The 18,264-nt window shown below is 37.8% G+C and overlaps 2 protein-coding genes across 3 annotated transcripts; one reads left to right on the forward strand and one right to left on the reverse strand.

The window, feature by feature from the left end:
* Window positions 1-7,568: 7,568 nt before the first annotated feature.
* Window positions 7,569-12,079, forward strand: LOC113357292. 2 transcript variants are annotated; one of them, XM_026600658.1, is made up of 12 exons: window positions 7,569-7,980; window positions 8,203-8,382; window positions 8,490-8,600; window positions 8,806-9,138; window positions 9,230-9,406; window positions 9,560-9,841; window positions 10,064-10,189; window positions 10,294-10,491; window positions 10,576-10,829; window positions 10,900-11,104; window positions 11,194-11,499; window positions 11,601-12,079. In XM_026600658.1, exons 1-12 carry the CDS (start codon window positions 7,801-7,803, stop codon window positions 11,895-11,897), a joined length of 2,649 nt encoding a protein of 882 aa, XP_026456443.1. In that variant the 5' UTR covers window positions 7,569-7,800; the 3' UTR covers window positions 11,898-12,079. The 2 variants fall into 2 exon arrangements, with proteins under 2 accessions (XP_026456443.1, XP_026456444.1); XM_026600659.1 differs by having other exon boundaries at window positions 7,847-7,980; window positions 8,234-8,382.
* Window positions 12,080-12,846: 767 nt separating this feature from the next.
* Window positions 12,847-18,063, reverse strand: LOC113357291 (autophagy-related protein 18h-like). Its single transcript, XM_026600657.1, has 9 exons — window positions 17,588-18,063; window positions 16,373-16,834; window positions 15,802-16,251; window positions 15,392-15,637; window positions 14,539-15,300; window positions 14,280-14,455; window positions 13,918-14,045; window positions 13,276-13,776; window positions 12,847-13,162 (listed from the first exon to the last, which is right to left on the reverse strand). The coding sequence occupies exons 1-9, from the start codon at window positions 17,771-17,773 to the stop codon at window positions 13,158-13,160; spliced, it is 2,916 nt and encodes a 971-aa protein (XP_026456442.1). The 5' UTR covers window positions 17,774-18,063; the 3' UTR covers window positions 12,847-13,157.
* Between the last annotated feature and the right edge of the window lie 201 nt (window positions 18,064-18,264).

Consider the following 18,264-nt stretch of genomic DNA (forward strand, 5'->3'; position numbering starts at 1 on the left):
CCTCTATTTTTCAGTGATGAAACCCTGACAAAAACTTGTTCATAATGTCTTGGGAAGTCTCCTTAAATATCCCTAATAATCTTAGGGTTTGGGCTTACTTCGGAAGTAAGCTTTCCACTTTTGGAAAGCAATATCGTTAATTTTTGAAGTAGGAGACTGGTCCTGCTATAGATCCCCAGGTAAGGGATCGGTTCTGCTAGATATCCCCAATAAAAATCCTTAAACTGTTTCCCCCATAACTTTCTCATACGAACTCGGAATGACCTCATTATTTTTGTGTTCGCTCCTTTTGGATGATTCTACCTAATAATCAAAGGAAAACAAGAGTAATACAAAGTAATATGAAAACATTATAGCAAATACAAGCATGAAATTAATAACAAAAGTACAGTAAATTATGCATTTATCACTTCCTGAGATGCATTAGCCATTTTCCAGATTATAGGACATCAATATTGCGATGGGATGAGGTTCCAGCGTCTCGGAACCATATGATTGAGACTCTCCAGCTACCAAGGAGGCTATGGTAGAAAATAATGTCTTAATGTTTAACGTGTATATATATATACGTTACCCCTATTTTATACCTTAGCATCTGTGATCATGTTTTGTTCAGCGAGTAAAGTTGTTGATGGGTCGGGTCCTTCCAGAGAATCCTCCTAGGATGGTGTTTCTCCTTCCTACATAAACACTCGAGCGAGGGACATTAATTTGTTTTTTGGACATCTACAATGACGGAAATATGGATCCTCCGTCTGATATTGGCATGTCTCTTATGGAGTGTCCCTATCCGTATTCCGCCTCCCTACACGTATCGCGTCAAGTCCGCATCTCGCGTACGCTGACATTGTTGCATATCCAAAGGTATATCAGAATCACCTGCATGCCATCCCACGATTTCCACCGTGGAAAAATTATCTATTGTACAGACACGTTAGCACAATACCAATTTAAAAAAGTTTCCCATTCCGGGGATTCTTTAAAAACAAAAGATGATTATAATACTAAAAACCTATCGAAGATCTCGTGAGAAATAGTGATTGAATTGAAACTAGTAGAAACTTTCTCTCTCCTCTCTAAGTCCTTCTCAAAACCTAAAAAAACCTCGCCACCATTAAAGCTTACTGCTCAGATCTAGTCCATTTTGGGTTAGATCTCAGCAAGTTTATTTCCCTTTTCTTGTTTTCTTAGATATTTAGTAGTTTAAGTTAGATTTGTTTAAGTTTTTTGTTGGAGCATTGCTCGGTCGAACTCGCATGCGTTGCTATCTCAAGCATGTTTATCAATGTTAGTGATCAAAACTATATGTCTTGATTTCTAGTTTACTTATGACTAAGTCTCGCTCTAGGATAGTTAGGAATAGTTGAGCTCCAGACTCCATGGCGATTATCTTACGAAGACGAAGAACTACTCAAGGAACCAGTGGAACTTCATCCGACCAAAAGGTATATGGAGACTTGAACTCGTCTGTCACTCAAAAGTCTATCTACTCTATCTCCTACTCTTGAGACAAAAGTCGTATAAGCATGATAGTTTTCATACATACACGTTTGATATTTCGAGTCGAGTTTACTCGCCTATCTTTTTCTCGAAATATGTGTTGGTACGCTTTTGCTTTAACCATTTTCATCTTTACCCGTGACGAAAGTCGTGATGACGTTTCAATCTTGAAAATAGCTTTGATGATGATAGTCGATTCTTTATGTCTAACGACTATTATAACATTATAGAAGAATGTTTCAATGATTCAAATGTAGAGTTGAGATTACGTAACCAACTATGGATATAAGCATATATAGTGTGTTCGCACATTAGTGTGTAAATCCATGTGCCGGAAACCAAGTGCGTACATATGTGTGCATGTGGTATTGGTGAAGGAGACAGGTTAGGTACGCGTACCCGTACGCGTACTGAAGGGAGTTTTCATACCAAAAATTTCTGCTATAGTTTGTGAAGTTTGCAAACTGAAAACCAGTCACCTAGGTATGCCTACCCATACGCGTACCCACAGAAGTTTTCAAACCGAAAATTCCTGCTTAGTTTTCAGACTCAAGTCCGGGTGCTATGGTACACGTACCCGTACGCGTACCTAAGCTGGTTATATTTCTAAAATTGGTAGTTTCATGAACTTAAACAATAAATCAATAAGGAATGCAATCTTTGCAAACCGTGGCTATATTGTTCATGAATTGATTCAAGTGAATCAAACCGATTTTGTTTCAATTGTGTCTATATATAAAGATCTAAGCAATTGAACAACTCTTGAACTAGTTCTTATGAGTCATTTGAACTAGTTATGAGAAAGATGAATACGGTTAATATGAAAGTGCTCATATAGCTAACCATTGGTTAATTACTTTTGAACCAACTAAGTGTACACGTTTAGGTACGGTTACTCAAACCTAAATGAATGCATTTCATTTGTGTGTGTGACAAGCTAAGTTTCGATCTAACGGTTGAAAGATATTAGCTTGGATAAATCAGGTTTTTCATCTAACGGTGAATATTGAATGCTTTGTTACCAAGGTAACTTGGATTGCAAACCCCAATTTGAAAACTGTATAAGGGAGACGTCTAACAACTGGAAAAACTAATCCCCACACCTCATGTGTGATACTAGTTGGTTTGCTAGAGTCGATTCTCCTTTAACCGTAGGTTTCTTCTCGAGACCCAGTCGGTTAACGACTTAAAGACTTCATTGGGATTGTGAAGCCATACGAAACTACTTCTCTTGTAGTTGAGCGATCTGATCTTGTAATTTTCTATCGTATGAGTTCAATTGTAAGATTGGCTTGAGATTATATCTCCGATAGGGCAAGATAAAAAGAAATCACAAACATCTTCGTCTCATCGTTTGTGATTCCGCAATATCTAGTTTCGCTACCGTACGATTTAGATTATTGTGAGGTGATTGATAATACTAGGTTGTTCTTCGGGAATATATGTCCGGCTTATCAATTAGTTCTTGTTCACCTTGATTTTTATCAAAAGACAGAACAAAACTTTTAGGTTTATCTGTGGGAGACAGATTTATCTATCCTTGTAGACTTTTCTGTGAGATACAGATTTGTTTACTAAAGTCTTCGACTTTGGGTCGTAGCAACTCTTGGTTTTGGGTGAGATCAGCTAAGGGAATCAAGTGCTTAGTATCCTGCTGGGATCAGAGACGTAAGGAGCGCAGTTGTACCTTAAATCAGTGTGAGATTGATTAGGGTTCAACTACAGTCCAGACCGAAGTTAGTTTGTAGTAGGCTAGTGTCTGTAGCAGCTTAGTACAGTGAGGTGTTCAATCTGGACTAGGTCCCGGGGTTTTTCTGCATTTGCGGTTTCCTCGTTAACAAAATTTCTGATGTCTGTGTTATTTCTATTCCGCATTATATTTTGTTATATAATTGAAATATCACAGGTTGTGCGTTTGTATCGATCAATTGTGAAATCCAACCTTTGGTTGTTGATTGGAAATTGATTGATCATTGGATATCGGTCTTTGGTACCATCCAAGTTTATTATCCTTGTACTTGATAAAGACTCGCAAATTCTTATTTGTTTAAGTAAAGATCAAATCAAGTGAGAGAGATATTAACTCCCCTATATACTTTTCTTTAGATTGAGTCTGACTGTCTAGTTGATTCTCTAGAAAGTATATTGGAATTAGTCCATACAAATTGTTAATCGAAATATTGGGTGTGGTTGTTAGACCCCGTTTTTTTATTTTTGTTTCAATCTCCATAATTGTTTTTAGGAGATTTTTATGGTGTTCTTATGATTGTTTTGCCCTTTTTGTTTATGATTTTTCCTTTGTGGAGTCTTTCATGACTTTAGGTTGGAAAATAGGCACCCCTATTTAATGGCATTTACAGCTTCCTTCGAGGCTATTTCAAAAGGATCCTCTTCCATGAAACATAAAGATTTTGCTTAAACACATAAATAAATTCGAACACAGTGAATTTACTACATAGGAAAGGACAAAAACAAGAGCTGGTGTGTTTGTCCAAATCCAGCAAACCTTCTCAATCGACAGATTATTTAAGAACAATATTCTAACCATTTCACCGTCAGAGAATCAGACGTAAAAACAGAAGAGATCTTTATTCATATATTTTAGAAATTAGATATATAAGTCAAAACTCAAAATCCCATACACATGCATATTTTTCTATTAGTACTTATTAAAGCAAGATACTCGTGTAGACGGTGTTCATGTGTCATATTGGACCGAGCACAATAGCCTTTTGCTCCAATAATTGTGTTCATATCTTGAGACCAGATTTTTCTTCTGCCTGCTGGTTGTTCATTTGTCCTCATTGCACAATAAATAAAAGATATTACAGAGAATGGTAGGAACAAACAAGTTGGATCATTTATTCAAATGCAGACACATGTCGGTAGGGGAACTTGCTTGGAAACCAAGTTTCAAAGTTTAACTCTACTGAGAGAGTACTCCGACCACTTACTGTCTATGGCTATCCCCTGGGAAGTACACCAAACACTCTGAGAGTCTACCGGTGGAAATTATCTAGATTGCTAATACGGGTACAAAACTACTTGGTAGTTTGGGAGTGTACCACAAACTCATATAAGGTAAAAACACATTATTCACATTTGATATAGGACATTCTCTGGTAAATTGGTAATCCCCATTATAACGAGTTTGGATACTAGAAGTAGGAATGAGAAGTAAGTTATTTTGCTTCACAAAAAGTTAAATTTTCAATGTTTAGAAGTCGTTTTAAAATTCTTTACCTGAACAGATTTCTTAGTTTTCTATTTCTAGAAGTCAAAAGGTTATTTCTGGATGCGCATCCAAACGCGCAAGTAGCAACCATTGACATTTTTTCGCCATAGCAACTGAAGTTGTGCTATGTTATTATTGGATGGCAACTGAAGCTTGTGTTGTGCTATTATTGGTTGTCCAAGCAGCGACAACCCAAAAATAGCCGAAAAGCGTTTAGAAATTGATTCAACTAGCCTGATACATTTTATCAACAAAAAGAACGTACAACATTTGGTATTCGATAGATATAAACATATGAGATTACCGCATTAACCATATTCATGATATGCAATCAATCATATCTACAATGAAGCAAATCAACCATATCTATATGGTGGCGAGAGCCAACGCGAGACGTATATTGTTTTCTCCGTCTAAATAAATTTATGTAACAACCTTGTAATTTGTTCGTTTTTTATTGATAAACAATTTGATGTTGACAAATTTTGAAGTCAGATTCCTGATAGAATCACCTTGATAAAAAAAAACATGTTAATTTGACATGTTTATCAGGAAATCAACCCCTCGACGAGCTTAACCTGCGTGTTACTGCTCATTAATAACCTGGAAAATTTAGGGATTACTTCAGGAAAAAAAAATGGATAACATAATAAAATAAATAGGGTTATTTTGAAATAATCCTTAAAACCCCTTATCTCAATAATTTTGTCAATGACTAAAAAACCTTGCTTAACTGGTATTAATTAGTTGTAAAGTAGTTTAATTAAGTGCAATCGTATATTAAAATTAGTGTTGAAGAGTTCTAATTTTGAGAGAAATAGTCCATGTTATGGTTTTGTCTTCGTATTGCACATACCCTGTCGATTATAATCAATTTGGATGTAGCTCTCAATTCTTAAGGAAATCTTGACAATTCAGATTCAATAATAGTTTGAGATTTAATGAAAATGTAACCGGTGGACATAAATAAAAGCATTTGTCAATTCTAGTTCAAGACCTAGTTGGCAGGCTCATATAAATGTACTCGCCGATTATAAAGATGAGCTCTCAGTAAGAAATATTGTTAATAGTCGACAGGTACAATCCCATGTGGTTGTGATTGTTGGAGACCTCAAAGTATGAATTTTCTGTATCTAGGCAATAATAGGCAGGGTCGATTCCCCTCATCCCTACCGATTATAGGAATTCAAAAACAAAGTTTTTATGATGCTGAAACGTTTAAAATCAACAACCATATTCTTGCCGATTATTTTCATATGCAGCTCGCTTTTTATTTCAGTTGTTTTTCTCGTAACTTTTTCATGGCAATAATGACCTCGTTATTTTTACATTGACTTCGTCTTTCATTCTCTACAAAATAGACATGAAGACTACTGAATTTGAATGAACAACACTTCTTTGATCTTTTTTCACTATCGGCAAGCTGGATTTCGATATAGCCGTCCATTATCACATCAAGTTGTAGCCTCTAATTCATTTGACACATCAATAATCAGCAGGATCGGGATCAAAAACACCTACCCGTTATTGATATTCAAAGTAGCCTCGAATAAATTGATCCATACTCATATCAGTTTGCGCATGATTTTGTAGTCGATCTAAATTTGAGTACAAAATTATACTCCAAAAACTAAAAATGAAGTATACTTTATTTGAGATTGCGTATGAAATCACACCCAATCCAAATTGAGTACTTTTAGATTCAATGGCAACGTTGACAAGTAATTTTGATGTACATACAAATTCCGGTCAATGTTCATCTCATACGAAGAACATCAATTTTAATCGGCAGGGTTGTCATCCAAATTATTGTCTATTGCGATGTTATTCTTCATTTAAGAAGAACATTAATCATAATCGGCCAGATTTTAGATGAACGGGTTTGCTGATTGCGAATTAAAGTTCATCTCTCATTCATCTACTTCAAGTTGTTTTTGAATTTCTTCTTTATTTAAGGTGATTTTTTTTTAACTGGCACAAAGATTGTGATGTTTTATGTTTTTTTGTTGGATGATAAAAAGTACAGTAAAGTGAAAAAATAAGGAGGACATCTTTTTATTCTTTTTTGTTTTCCTTTATAGATTAGTGGTTTATGTGTTAGAGCAACTGCAGTGGTGCGAGTATAACCAAAAAGGAAAAAAAGGACCAAATTTTGGGTTTAGTCTGGTGTGTGACGTTGCGGTGAAAAAACTAAATTTGGTCAGACGTACATTATACGTTCGCCTGGTGTGGGGCGTGGACTATACCAACGCCTGGTGTGGGACGGAGACTATACGTTCGCCCGGTGCATAAAAATTCAAAAAAAAAATAATAATAAAAAAATTGTAAAGAGTGGGGCGGAGGTATTAAGCCCGCCCCATGCATTTGAAATTTGTAAAGAGTGAGGCGGAGGTATTAAGCACGCCCCATGCATTTGAAATTTGTAAAGAGTGGGGCGGAGGTATAAACCACGCCCCACACAAACAAAAAAAAACAGGACGTGCATTATAAGTTCGCCTGGTGTGGGGCGTGGACTATACGTCCGCCTGGGTCGGACGTGGACTATATGTCCGCCTGGTGATGGGGCGTGGACTATATAAACGCCCGACTATATTTGGATTTGGTCTTGATCGCCGACCAAATTTGGTCTGAGTTTTAGTCTTTGATCAAATTTTGATCGATGGTCCGTCCTACTACACCTATCCACTGGACCAAATATTTAGGTTTAGTTGTCCATTGTGGACGCTCTTTGCGATAGTTGTACAGTAGCCATACCAAAAAAATTAAAAAAAATAAATTTATTAGGATAAAAGGGAAAATATGTATAGTACATCCGTAGTTAGTCCGAAGAAACTAAAACAAACAGCCCCAGACCCAAACCCAAAACCACTTTTTAAAAACCGTTGTTTGTCTTGTTTCTTTTATCTCTTTCTCTCACTCCAATCTCCAAGAATCTTGTAAGAAAATTCAACTCCAAAAAATGGATATTTAAAGATTGAGAGGAGTTGATTGGGTTAGCTGTTTTAAGTTTGAAAGAATTCCTTTTGTCTTGATTTTTCTTTTTGATCAAAAACAGAGAAAAAAGAATGAGAATACAGAGAGCTATAATTTGGTTACTGTTCAGTTTACTTGGTATTGGACTGTTATTACATGAGATTGAAGCTACTAAACCTCGAAGGATATTACTTGATACAGATGTTGATACGGATGATTTCTTTGCTCTTTTATATCTGTTGAAGCTGAATCGTTCAGAAATTGATATAAAGGTAAGTTACTATTTCTGACTCGGAAGGATTAACTCAGTTTTAATGGCTGTTTTCCTCTGTTTTTATCACTCATGAGTTTAGTTGAATCCGTTATATTTGTTAAGATATGGATTACTGTAACTAATTTCTATTTTTAGTCATTTTTAGTTACTATATTGCGTGGGATTCTATAATTATGTGACTGGTTTCATATTCTAAGTATAGTTTTGGTTTGAATTATAGGCAATTACTATTAACACAAATGCATGGACAGATGCGGGGCATGCTGTGAATCAAGTCTATGATATGCTTTACATGATGGACCGCGACGACATTATGGTTGGAGTCGGAGGTGAAGGTGGAATATCACCCAATGGTACAATATACCCCAACGTCGGCGGCTATCTTCCGATTATAGAACAGGTGTGGTTATGCATACACTTGCATCATGTTGAGCATATGCCGTTAATGCAATTAATTGATACTTCTCGGGCGTAGTTTCGGGTTGTGACAATTTTTCAATTGGGCAGGGCATGTCAACTTATGGGGATTGCAGGTATAGACAAGCTATTCCAATAGGACTTGGAGGAAGATTGGATATTGATACAAATTACGGCTTACGGAGAAGTTTTCTACCGCAGGTAATAAATTTTTCGTGGTTTTGTTTGCTTATTGGATTTCTTGTGTCTTAGTATTGTTTCTTGCACTTTGATTCTCATAGTCATATCCTGTTGTTGCCGAAGTCTAGAGACACCTATTGGTCGTATTATAGTAATGTCTCGTTGTTTTCATACTGCAATGGTATATGCTTGCCTTTCCGTCCTAATTTCGCCATGAAAAGAGCAGGGCAAAAGGAAATATTCTCCGCTTCGCCAGCCTACTACACAGCAAGTGATGATTGACACAATATCCAATGGTCCAACTACAGTATTCGTCATTGGATCACACACAAACTTAGCTATTTTTCTCATGAGCAATCCTCGATTGAAGAAAAACATTGAGCACATTTATGTAATGGGCGGCGGTGTGAGGTCCAAAAATCCAACTGGTTGCTGCCCCAAGAATGCCAACTCTTGCACACCTAAACAGTGTGGTGATCGTGGTAATATGTTCACAGGCTACACCAGCAATCCCTATGTAGAGTTTAATATATTTGGAGATCCTTTTGCTGCGTACCAGGTGCCAACTTTCGTTTTCTGATGCCAGTACTGTGTAGCATTTGTTGAGCTTTACCTGATTTAACTATGATTATTATTCTATTTTCTTGCAGGTAATCCATTCCGGAATTCCAGTTACCCTCGTGCCTCTGGATGCAACGAACACCATTCCCATAACTGAGCAGTTCTTCAAGTCATTTGAGCGCAATCAGCATACATATGAGGCACAATATATATTCCAATCTTTGAAACTGGCTCGGGACACATGGTTTGATGACCAGTTCTACACAGTAATTTCCTTAAACCTTTTTCATTATTCGCTTGTCATCCTATTCACAGGGTTCCCTCCATGTCACAATATTGGTTTATGATGATGCACGACTGCGCATCACTGAGTTCTCCAGAATTATGCACTTCTGAAATGATAAGTCGAATTCATGCAGAGCTACTTCATGTGGGACTCCTTTACATCTGGTGTAGCAGCATCAATTATGCGCAACTCGAAAGTAGATGGAGAAAATGAGTTTGCTGAAATGGAATATATGAACATCACTGTAATTACTTCAAATGAACCGTACGGCGTGTCTGACGGCTCAAATCCATTCTTTGCTGGCCGCTCAATCCCAAAATTTAATTTACAGAAAGATGGGGTTCATAGCGGTCATGTGCAGCAAGGGCTTCGTGATCCATTTTGTTTTGCCAAGAATAATACAAAAAAGTGCCAGGTAGTCTTTTTCTCCATGTCTTGCTTTAGAAATAGTTTGCAGTACTCAATAGGAATCAGATCCTTTACATTGTTTACAAGCTAAATTAGATTGTTCAGTCAGTGATCCAGTGAATTTTTTGACATGTCGAAGTGCGTTTCTATATGTCTTCCTTGAGACTCATGTACACAATGTATTGCCTCATGAGATTTCTGCTAATAGACTTGAATGTCATGCAAACAGGATGGCTACACAAAGGAAGTAACTGGTGATCCAGACGGAGTTCGTGTTCTTGTTGCTACGAAAGCAAAACCTAATCAGCTTAGTAATAGCTTGCTTGACCGAGAATATTTTATAAGCTTTTTGGATGTAAGTTCTCCAAATGGTTGTTCCTCTTAAATTGGCAAGAATTCTGTACAAACGATATTCAGGAACAAACGTATCGTATAAGCTTGTGTTTTACTTGCTTGCAGGTTCTTAACCTACCTCGCAATGCTGGAAGGTTCAACTTTACCACAGAATTTCCTTACTACAAAGAAGTTCTATATAAACCGGATTTCGGAATGCGCAAGTTGGGAAAATCTGTTGTTTTCGACATGGATATGAGTGCTGGAGATTTTATTTCTCTAATTTATCTCTTGAAAGTACCTGTGGAAGTGATCAACTTGAAGGTAGAGAGTCTTGCTTTCGTATCACATGCTGTAATTTGTCTACTATGAATGTTGCTCAAATGTGCATTCCGTTTTAATTTCCAGGGGATATTAGTAAGTGGAACTGGATGGGCAAATCCTGCTACAATAGACATCATCTATGACATTTTACATATGATGGGTCGGGACGACATTCCAGTTGGCCGGGGAGACGTATTCGCATTAGGACAACCAAACCCATCTTTCACTGCTGTTGGGGATTGCAAGTATATCAAGGCTATCCCTCATGGTGGTGGTGGACTCTTGGATTCTGATACTCTTTATGGTTTTGCTCGTGATTTGCCTCGAAGCCCCAGAAGGTATTGTCTGCAGCTTATTTAAAAACTGCAGCTGCAACCTTTGCTTTCCTTACCGGGTTGTATGCTACAGGCACACAGCAGAAAATTCCGTGAAATACGGAGCGCCTAGAGATACTGATCACCCTGAACTAAGACAACCATTAGCATTGGAAGTCTGGCAAAACATTTCAAAATCACTGGCTCCAGGATCCAAGATTACGATACTGACCAATGGACCGCTTACTAATCTAGCTCAGATTATTCAATCGGAGAAGAATTTGAGTTCAGTGGTTGAGGTCAGCTTCTGTTCTTACTTGCAAACTCAAAAGGTTTTTTAAATGCACTAGTGTTCTCTAAAATGACATTGTTATTTGTTCTACTGTAGAATGTATATGTTGTTGGAGGCCACCTCAGCTATAGCAGAAAGGACCTAGGAAATCTCTTCTCCGTTCCTTCAAATGAGTTTGCGGAATTTAACATGTTTCTTGATCCCATGGCTGCAAAAGTTGTTCTAGAGTCGGAACTAAATATAACACTAATTCCTCTCAGTGTTCAACGCCAAATTAGTTCATTTCCTGAGATACTCAAAAGGTTGCAGCTAAAAAAGAAGACACCTGAAGCCGTGTTTACATATCGTTTGCTGTCAAGGCTATACCGTTTACAACAGAAGCATCGCAGATACCACCACCTGGTAAGTAACTTCATCCTATGATTTTAGTGAGACAAAGTAAGCTGCACTGGCAAATCTTAAGTTGGTGGCATTCTGAATGTCTTTTCTTTTCTTTTCAACAGGACACATTCTTGGGAGAAATTCTTGGTGCAGTGATCTTGGCTTGTGATCAACATCTCAATCCAACATTCAAAGTTAAGCCAGTCAATGTCTCGGCAACCGGTGATGTATCCAAAGATGGACAAACTATCATTGATGCAGTACATGGAAAACTTGTGAAAGTAATAGAAAGTGTTGACAACCGAAAATATTTTGCGGAGTTTGCTAATCTCCTAGGTGAGAAGAAGCAAACCGCGGTGATTGGAAGCTTTAATCAGCAGAAGAGAATATGGAGTACGCCACCAGCAAATCATACCTGATGGTCCCTAGTCACTGACTCTTCCGGGGATGCAGAATGCGTCCCTTCGGAATATAGGAAATGATTCTTTTTTGTTTTTTGTACTTTTACATACGGCAGAGTCTTCTTCATTTTGTAATCAGATGATTTTTGAATATGAATGAAGAGAAAAAAAAGAAGGAAAAAGACATTGATTGCAAAATGTTACAAATTTCTCCTCTGGATTGTCCTCAATCTTGAAAGGACACTCTACTGGCATTTCAGCAACCTATCAAAAAACGCATAAACCCATTGCAGATTCTCACAAAATAAATTAACCCAAATACCAAAAAATCATGTACATATGAGAAGCAGTATAGCCTTTGAGGGAAAAGGGAACAAACTAACCTCAACATCATGGGACGCCTTCTCAGCTCGAGTTAGCTAGATCACAGAAGTAATGATAAGTTGGAATTGAAGTTGTTCGAAATATCTGTCTAAATACATTAGTACTGGTGTTAATGGTACAGGTCCTCAATGTGGTAATGGAAATTTCAGAGGTGTATTTTCTATGAGGATTTCTGTTTGCTACTGAGATTACTGCAGATGCAACTTTCTTCATACTTCTACTCAAACTCGCCATTTTTGTTTTCTCAGAAATCTCAGTTTTCTTGAGGTTTATAGGGTTTTAGTAGTTTGCACAGGTTTTCTCAGAAACCTACAGGACTGTTCAGCTTTCGATTCCTTTTGAAATATATTGGGCCAGAATTTCATGGCCGCTAAATTTAGCTCCTCTCTGCAGCACTTTTAATTCTAGCAAGTCCTGGTATGGAGAGAGCTTAAGTGCTCTGACTTCTAATGTAACATGCGAATTATATTTTCAAACAACAATGTTTGTACTCCTAGAATCAGCTCTCATGGTTAAGAGTCTGTTCACAGAATGCAGTAACTTTATTATTTCTTATCAAGAAAAGAAAATGAAAAAAAAAAAAAAAAAACCATAATATTTTGAAATTGGTTTGTCCATACGGCCAACTAAAGTTGATCATCATATAATCTTGTAAATGGTAAACTAGAACTTCAGAGATCGGGTAATCTAAAACCAATATGTCTTACCATCACCAACTATACTGAAAAGCAAACACAATGAAATTTGCTGCAAATCTACAAATGTACATGAGAAACCCAGAGCCGCACACCATTTCAGGTAATTGCCCATTTCCCCCATATGCTACCATCAAGCGGCTAACATAAGACAGACTAAGTTTTCAATTAGAACACTGATAAGGATGTAAGACACTGATCAACCTGCATATGGAAAAAAAAAAAACAAAGAATGGTATATGCCAAGTATGAGAACAATGAAATCCCTGAGTACCAACCCTGCGGATAATGAGATCTACAAAACTAATGTACCGTACCTTCTTCAGAAAAGGCAAACATGCCCCCAGGCATGTCGTCGTCCTCTTCATCTTTAGCCACTTTTTCTCTCGCACGATGATCATAACTTCCATGAATAACTTCAGCTGATTTTTGACATCCATTGAGCTCTGACACTTCACAGTAATCCTCTTGAAAACAATGACCAAAATCTACTGTGTCTCGCAAATCAATAGGATCAGATCGACCAGAACTTGGGTTTGAAATTTCACTCACCTCACTTCCATTTGAAGGTGTTCCTACTTTCATAATTCCTTCAATGGAAACAAAATCACTTTTTAAAAATGATACACCATTTATAACACAATTGTAACGCTGCTCAGAAAGATGATCTTTTCTTGCCAAGTTCTGGCTCAGTAGGGTAGATGGAATAACATTGATGCCCCTTTCAGGTCCATTTACCCTGACTGTGCTAGATTCTTTGAGTTCAGCAACTTTGAAAGATTTCATTTTATCAAAATCATTTGGATTTCCACTTGAACCTGAAGATATTACAAACACACATAAAAGAAAGGTGACCAATTTTATGACTACCACTTGTTCAAATTTATCAGCCTACGAATCAACATAAATGATGCTTGAATGGATTAGTGGACTTGTAAATCATAAGGTGCTTTTAGTACCTGAATTTGAGCTTTCAAATGATCCGGTATTCATGGGATCATGGTTAGGACTACCAGTGTCTTCTGTAAAATGGCTCTCGTAAGGTTCAAAAGATGAATTACTTGAGTGTCTTCCAGCAAACGAACCACTGCATGAGCTTTCTAGTCATACATTTATATGGAATATATTAAGTACTTAAATAGTTCTAACACCCTAGTCACCGGGGAATATAAGGTTTGTAAAAAAACTACAGTATATCTATGAAAATCTTAATTCAGAACTACCTCCAATGACTTTTCATTTGTTTTTCATCAACTAGAAACATCTAAGTATTGTGAAGACATCAGGATGAGGCTATAACTGACAGTGATGAAAGGCATACCTTTCACTCTGATCTGATTTAACATGATGGAAATGGTCAAAGACTGGCAACAAGTCCTTTCTTTTAACTTCAACACCACGAACTAGGATCTTTTCAATTTCAACCTCGCCACCAAAAAAATCTTTAGTGAATTCCGCCTCAATCTCCCTCGAAGGAACCATGATATGGAAGGAAATCTAGAAGAATTATCAAAAATTTACTACACACATCGATAAAAATAACATAGATGTTCGTGAAAAACTTTGTTTTGATTAGGTACCTTAGACTTCTGCCATATGCGTATCTCACCAGATCCTATCTGCACCTCTGCGTTAGAAAGATACCCGTGTTGTTTTTCTTGGGGTTTTACAAAAAAAATACCCCCAACAGGATCTGAAACTTCATGTGCGTCAGAGGTAACCCGAGAAATATTTTCTGCTTTTTCTGGCCAATTTGATCTTCGACAGACATTCCACCATTGAGCAGGTTGAGCCTTCACCTTCAACTCCTCATCATTTCGTACCAGTGCACCTAAACTAGTTCCAGAGTCACTATCACTTGATTCTGCCTCAAGAGATGGCAGAAGTTCATGTTGAACTAAATGACCAGATGGGGTATAAACCAACAGGTGCTCCAAGGAATTGCCCTTCATGGCATTGAGCAGAAGATGACGGGATAAAGAATTGTAAAAAGTAACGGCAACAGCACCAGTTGGTGGTTGGGTTACCTTTCCTGTTGCTGAGGCTGCCGCATTAGCAACTGTGTTCAGCCAGCCAGAGCTGTTATTCTTTATCCTGCTTATTACAGATAAGGTGACAGGTGATGGTGGGGGAAAGGAATGCTGATTTATTGCGCAAGATGAAGAAGACCACCATGGAGAAGTGAGACTTGGTTCGGCGGTTGGTCCATCACTAACCGAATTTCGTGTTTGAAGACCAACCTCACCACCAAAAGGGGATAAGATGAATATATGGCAAGTCCCCCTCGACGAAACAATAGCTATCCACTGACTATAATGACTAAAACTTATATCTCGAATGACCTGTCACCAAAAAGTAACAAATGGGAGTGAGAAATGCAAAACGAGAATACAAGAAAAAAAGGATCTGAATAATAAGCCTTTCAGTACTTACAGCTGCTGTCAGTCCACGATATAACTTATAAAGATGCACGTGATTATTACTCCAGTCATAGCTTGGAGTACATGATTCATTTTTCAACAAGGAAGGCATAATGCGGAAGATATTTATACTGTTCCCATATACCGAGGCAGTGACCAGAAGGGTTCCACTTGGATCAAAACATAGTGCAGAAATCGGACTTGTGTGAGCTCTAAATTGCGATACAATCACTCTGGAGACAAAGTCCTCAATAACAACCTGAATTTTGAACCAGGGATGGAAAAATTATCGAAGGAAGCCAAAATCTGAATTGAAGAAAGATAATTAAAATACTGCAAAAAATGACACAAGCAGAGGAAAACATACACAATTCTCACTCTGAATTCATGGACAAGCAAATATGGAGTGTGGAGAGTACTAACCATTCCAGCAATATCTGTTTCATTTGATTGTGACGCTGATCTAAGCCTACCAGTTTTCCAGCTTGAATTCGAGGATACCGGAGAGCTTGGACCATCAGGTGAAAGTTCTTTGTAATATTTAGACATAGTTTTGTATCCCACGTCACCCAAATTAATGATCCCAGCAGCTAACTGTTTACTAGACTCCATAGCATAACGAGCAACTAAGATTCCATTGCTAGGAGAGGTTGACGGACTCACACCTGGAGAGGAGGTCAGATTCTGAGGACTTAGCCGGGAAATGTTTGTTGATAGAGGATTGTTGGAAGGATAAGCTAACCACCTTGGACCCACAGCCATCGCACCATAACCAGTGTTGACCCTGAGCATTTCTTGTCCCCCACTCTGAGGCACTGGATAGGTCATAACACTGAACTTGTTCTCAAGAGTAACAGCGTCAAAGCAGTATATCTGCAACATAAACTAATCATCAGAAAAGCTGGAAGCCCGGAGCCTTATGTACATATGTGTGCCCATGAACAGTACAAATTTATACTACTCTAATATCTACCTAAAATAATCAAATACGTACTTGTGCTGCAAGGCCGACTGCTACAATTCGCGGACTGCATCTTACCATATATACAGCAGAACGGAATCTCAGGATATGGGCATACGTGTGAGACCTTAAAGAGTAAAACCTAACAGCTGTTGGGGAGGAAACACGGGGTCTTATATCAGATCCAACATTTCCATCTCTGATCGGCCTATTCACATGGTCGAGGCCTTGAGCCAGACTAGAGCTATTGTTTTCTTCCCCTGCTACAACTAACAGTAATGGCTGAAATTTTGTAAACCCTTCATGAGAGGACATTATGGGGGTGGGCTGCATTTGTAGGAATGTAACAGGACCACCACGCTTTGAAACCAATTCACTAACATTAGAAGCATCCTCAATGTCAAGGACTTGAAAGCCATTTGAGTAACCAAGTAGGAGAACTTTCTTGGAAATAGATGGACCTAGCACTAGCTTGTCAAATCCAGCCCATAATACCTGTTTCCCAAGAATTAATTAGAACATGAACCCCAAGCGGAAGATTAAATTATCAAAATTTCTAGATATATATATGCTAAGCAACATAATCATATTAGCTGGAACACACCAGCAAAACAGTGAGATAAGAATCACACTTTCGAGTCAAAAGTGCTAACAACACAAAGGGAGAACATTAGTTCTCATCCAGTGCAAGGTTTTAAAAGACGATGGACTTTTACATTTTATAGTATACTGGGGCAATTGCAGTCTGTCATCCAAAACCAATAGAAACATCCACAAAAATCTAAAACATTGAACCGTGGCAAACTGCACTTCACTCTCCCCATTAGTCTAGCTTTGAACCATCACTACGCGAACTACACTCTCCACGTGTTTTCAGTTGTCATCCAACTTAGTGTGCAAAATGGGAGAAAGAGAAATGATTCTCATTCAATGGGAAAATTATTGACAGTGACAATATGCTTGGAATGCAGTAAAAATCTACTTGATGCAAATGAGAGAAAATGCCTTAGTTTTGTGGGTAACAATCTAAAATTTAAACTGGACTTTGCCTCCAGGCCTTGTAATTTGTGGCGCATTGACTTAAATTGACATCTCATTCATTACAAATTAGCGAAAACAGTTGACAGCATAATGATCTGATAAACTATTATCTATACTTCAGTAATTCAAAAGCGAAATCAATTTATGATCGATGGAAAAAATGGGGAAATTTTTCAATAAACACATGCTAATCGGTGTGAAGTGTACCTGATCTTTCTGATCATCAGGAGAAGCAGCAGAAACTGAAGAAGCTACAGAAGCACTAGCAGAACGAACAGTTGAAGCAATAGTATTGGCATTAGTAGAAACAGTTTTAATACAAGATGATATTATTCTAAGTGAATTTGGTAATAACCCATTACTACTGCTACCATTTCCTTTTCCTTTCCTCATTTCCAATTCCACTCCACAACCACCACAAGTAACTACTGGTATCAGAACCACCACCGCCACCACTTTCCGCCGTTTCTGCCGACCATATCCGGCTAAGTATAATCGGAAAGACCATCCGATTTCCGATCAGAATTTTACTCACCCATAATCATTACTTTGAAGTTTGTTTTCCTCTGGGGTTCAGTTTTCTTTCTTTGATGTTTGACTTGGAGAGAAACGGAACTGGAGAAAACGGAACTGAAGAGAGAAGAAGATAGAGGCTGTCGGTCCCCCAGAATTTCCTCTCTTGTTTTATTCAACCTGGAGTATATCATATGGAAGGCAATGGATATTTCCACCCTGGTTGTATTTATTTGTGGAAACTGCCTAATTAGCGTGCACTGCACGTGACATTTCAATCTTTTCTGTTGATGATTCAATCTTGAGAGTTATATCGCGAGATGAATTTATTTTTATTTATTTTTGACGGGTTATAAGAAAGGAAAACAATG

Source organism: Papaver somniferum, chromosome 3, assembly GCF_003573695.1.
Source record: "Papaver somniferum cultivar HN1 chromosome 3, ASM357369v1, whole genome shotgun sequence".
Classification (NCBI taxonomy): domain Eukaryota; kingdom Viridiplantae; phylum Streptophyta; class Magnoliopsida; order Ranunculales; family Papaveraceae; genus Papaver; species Papaver somniferum.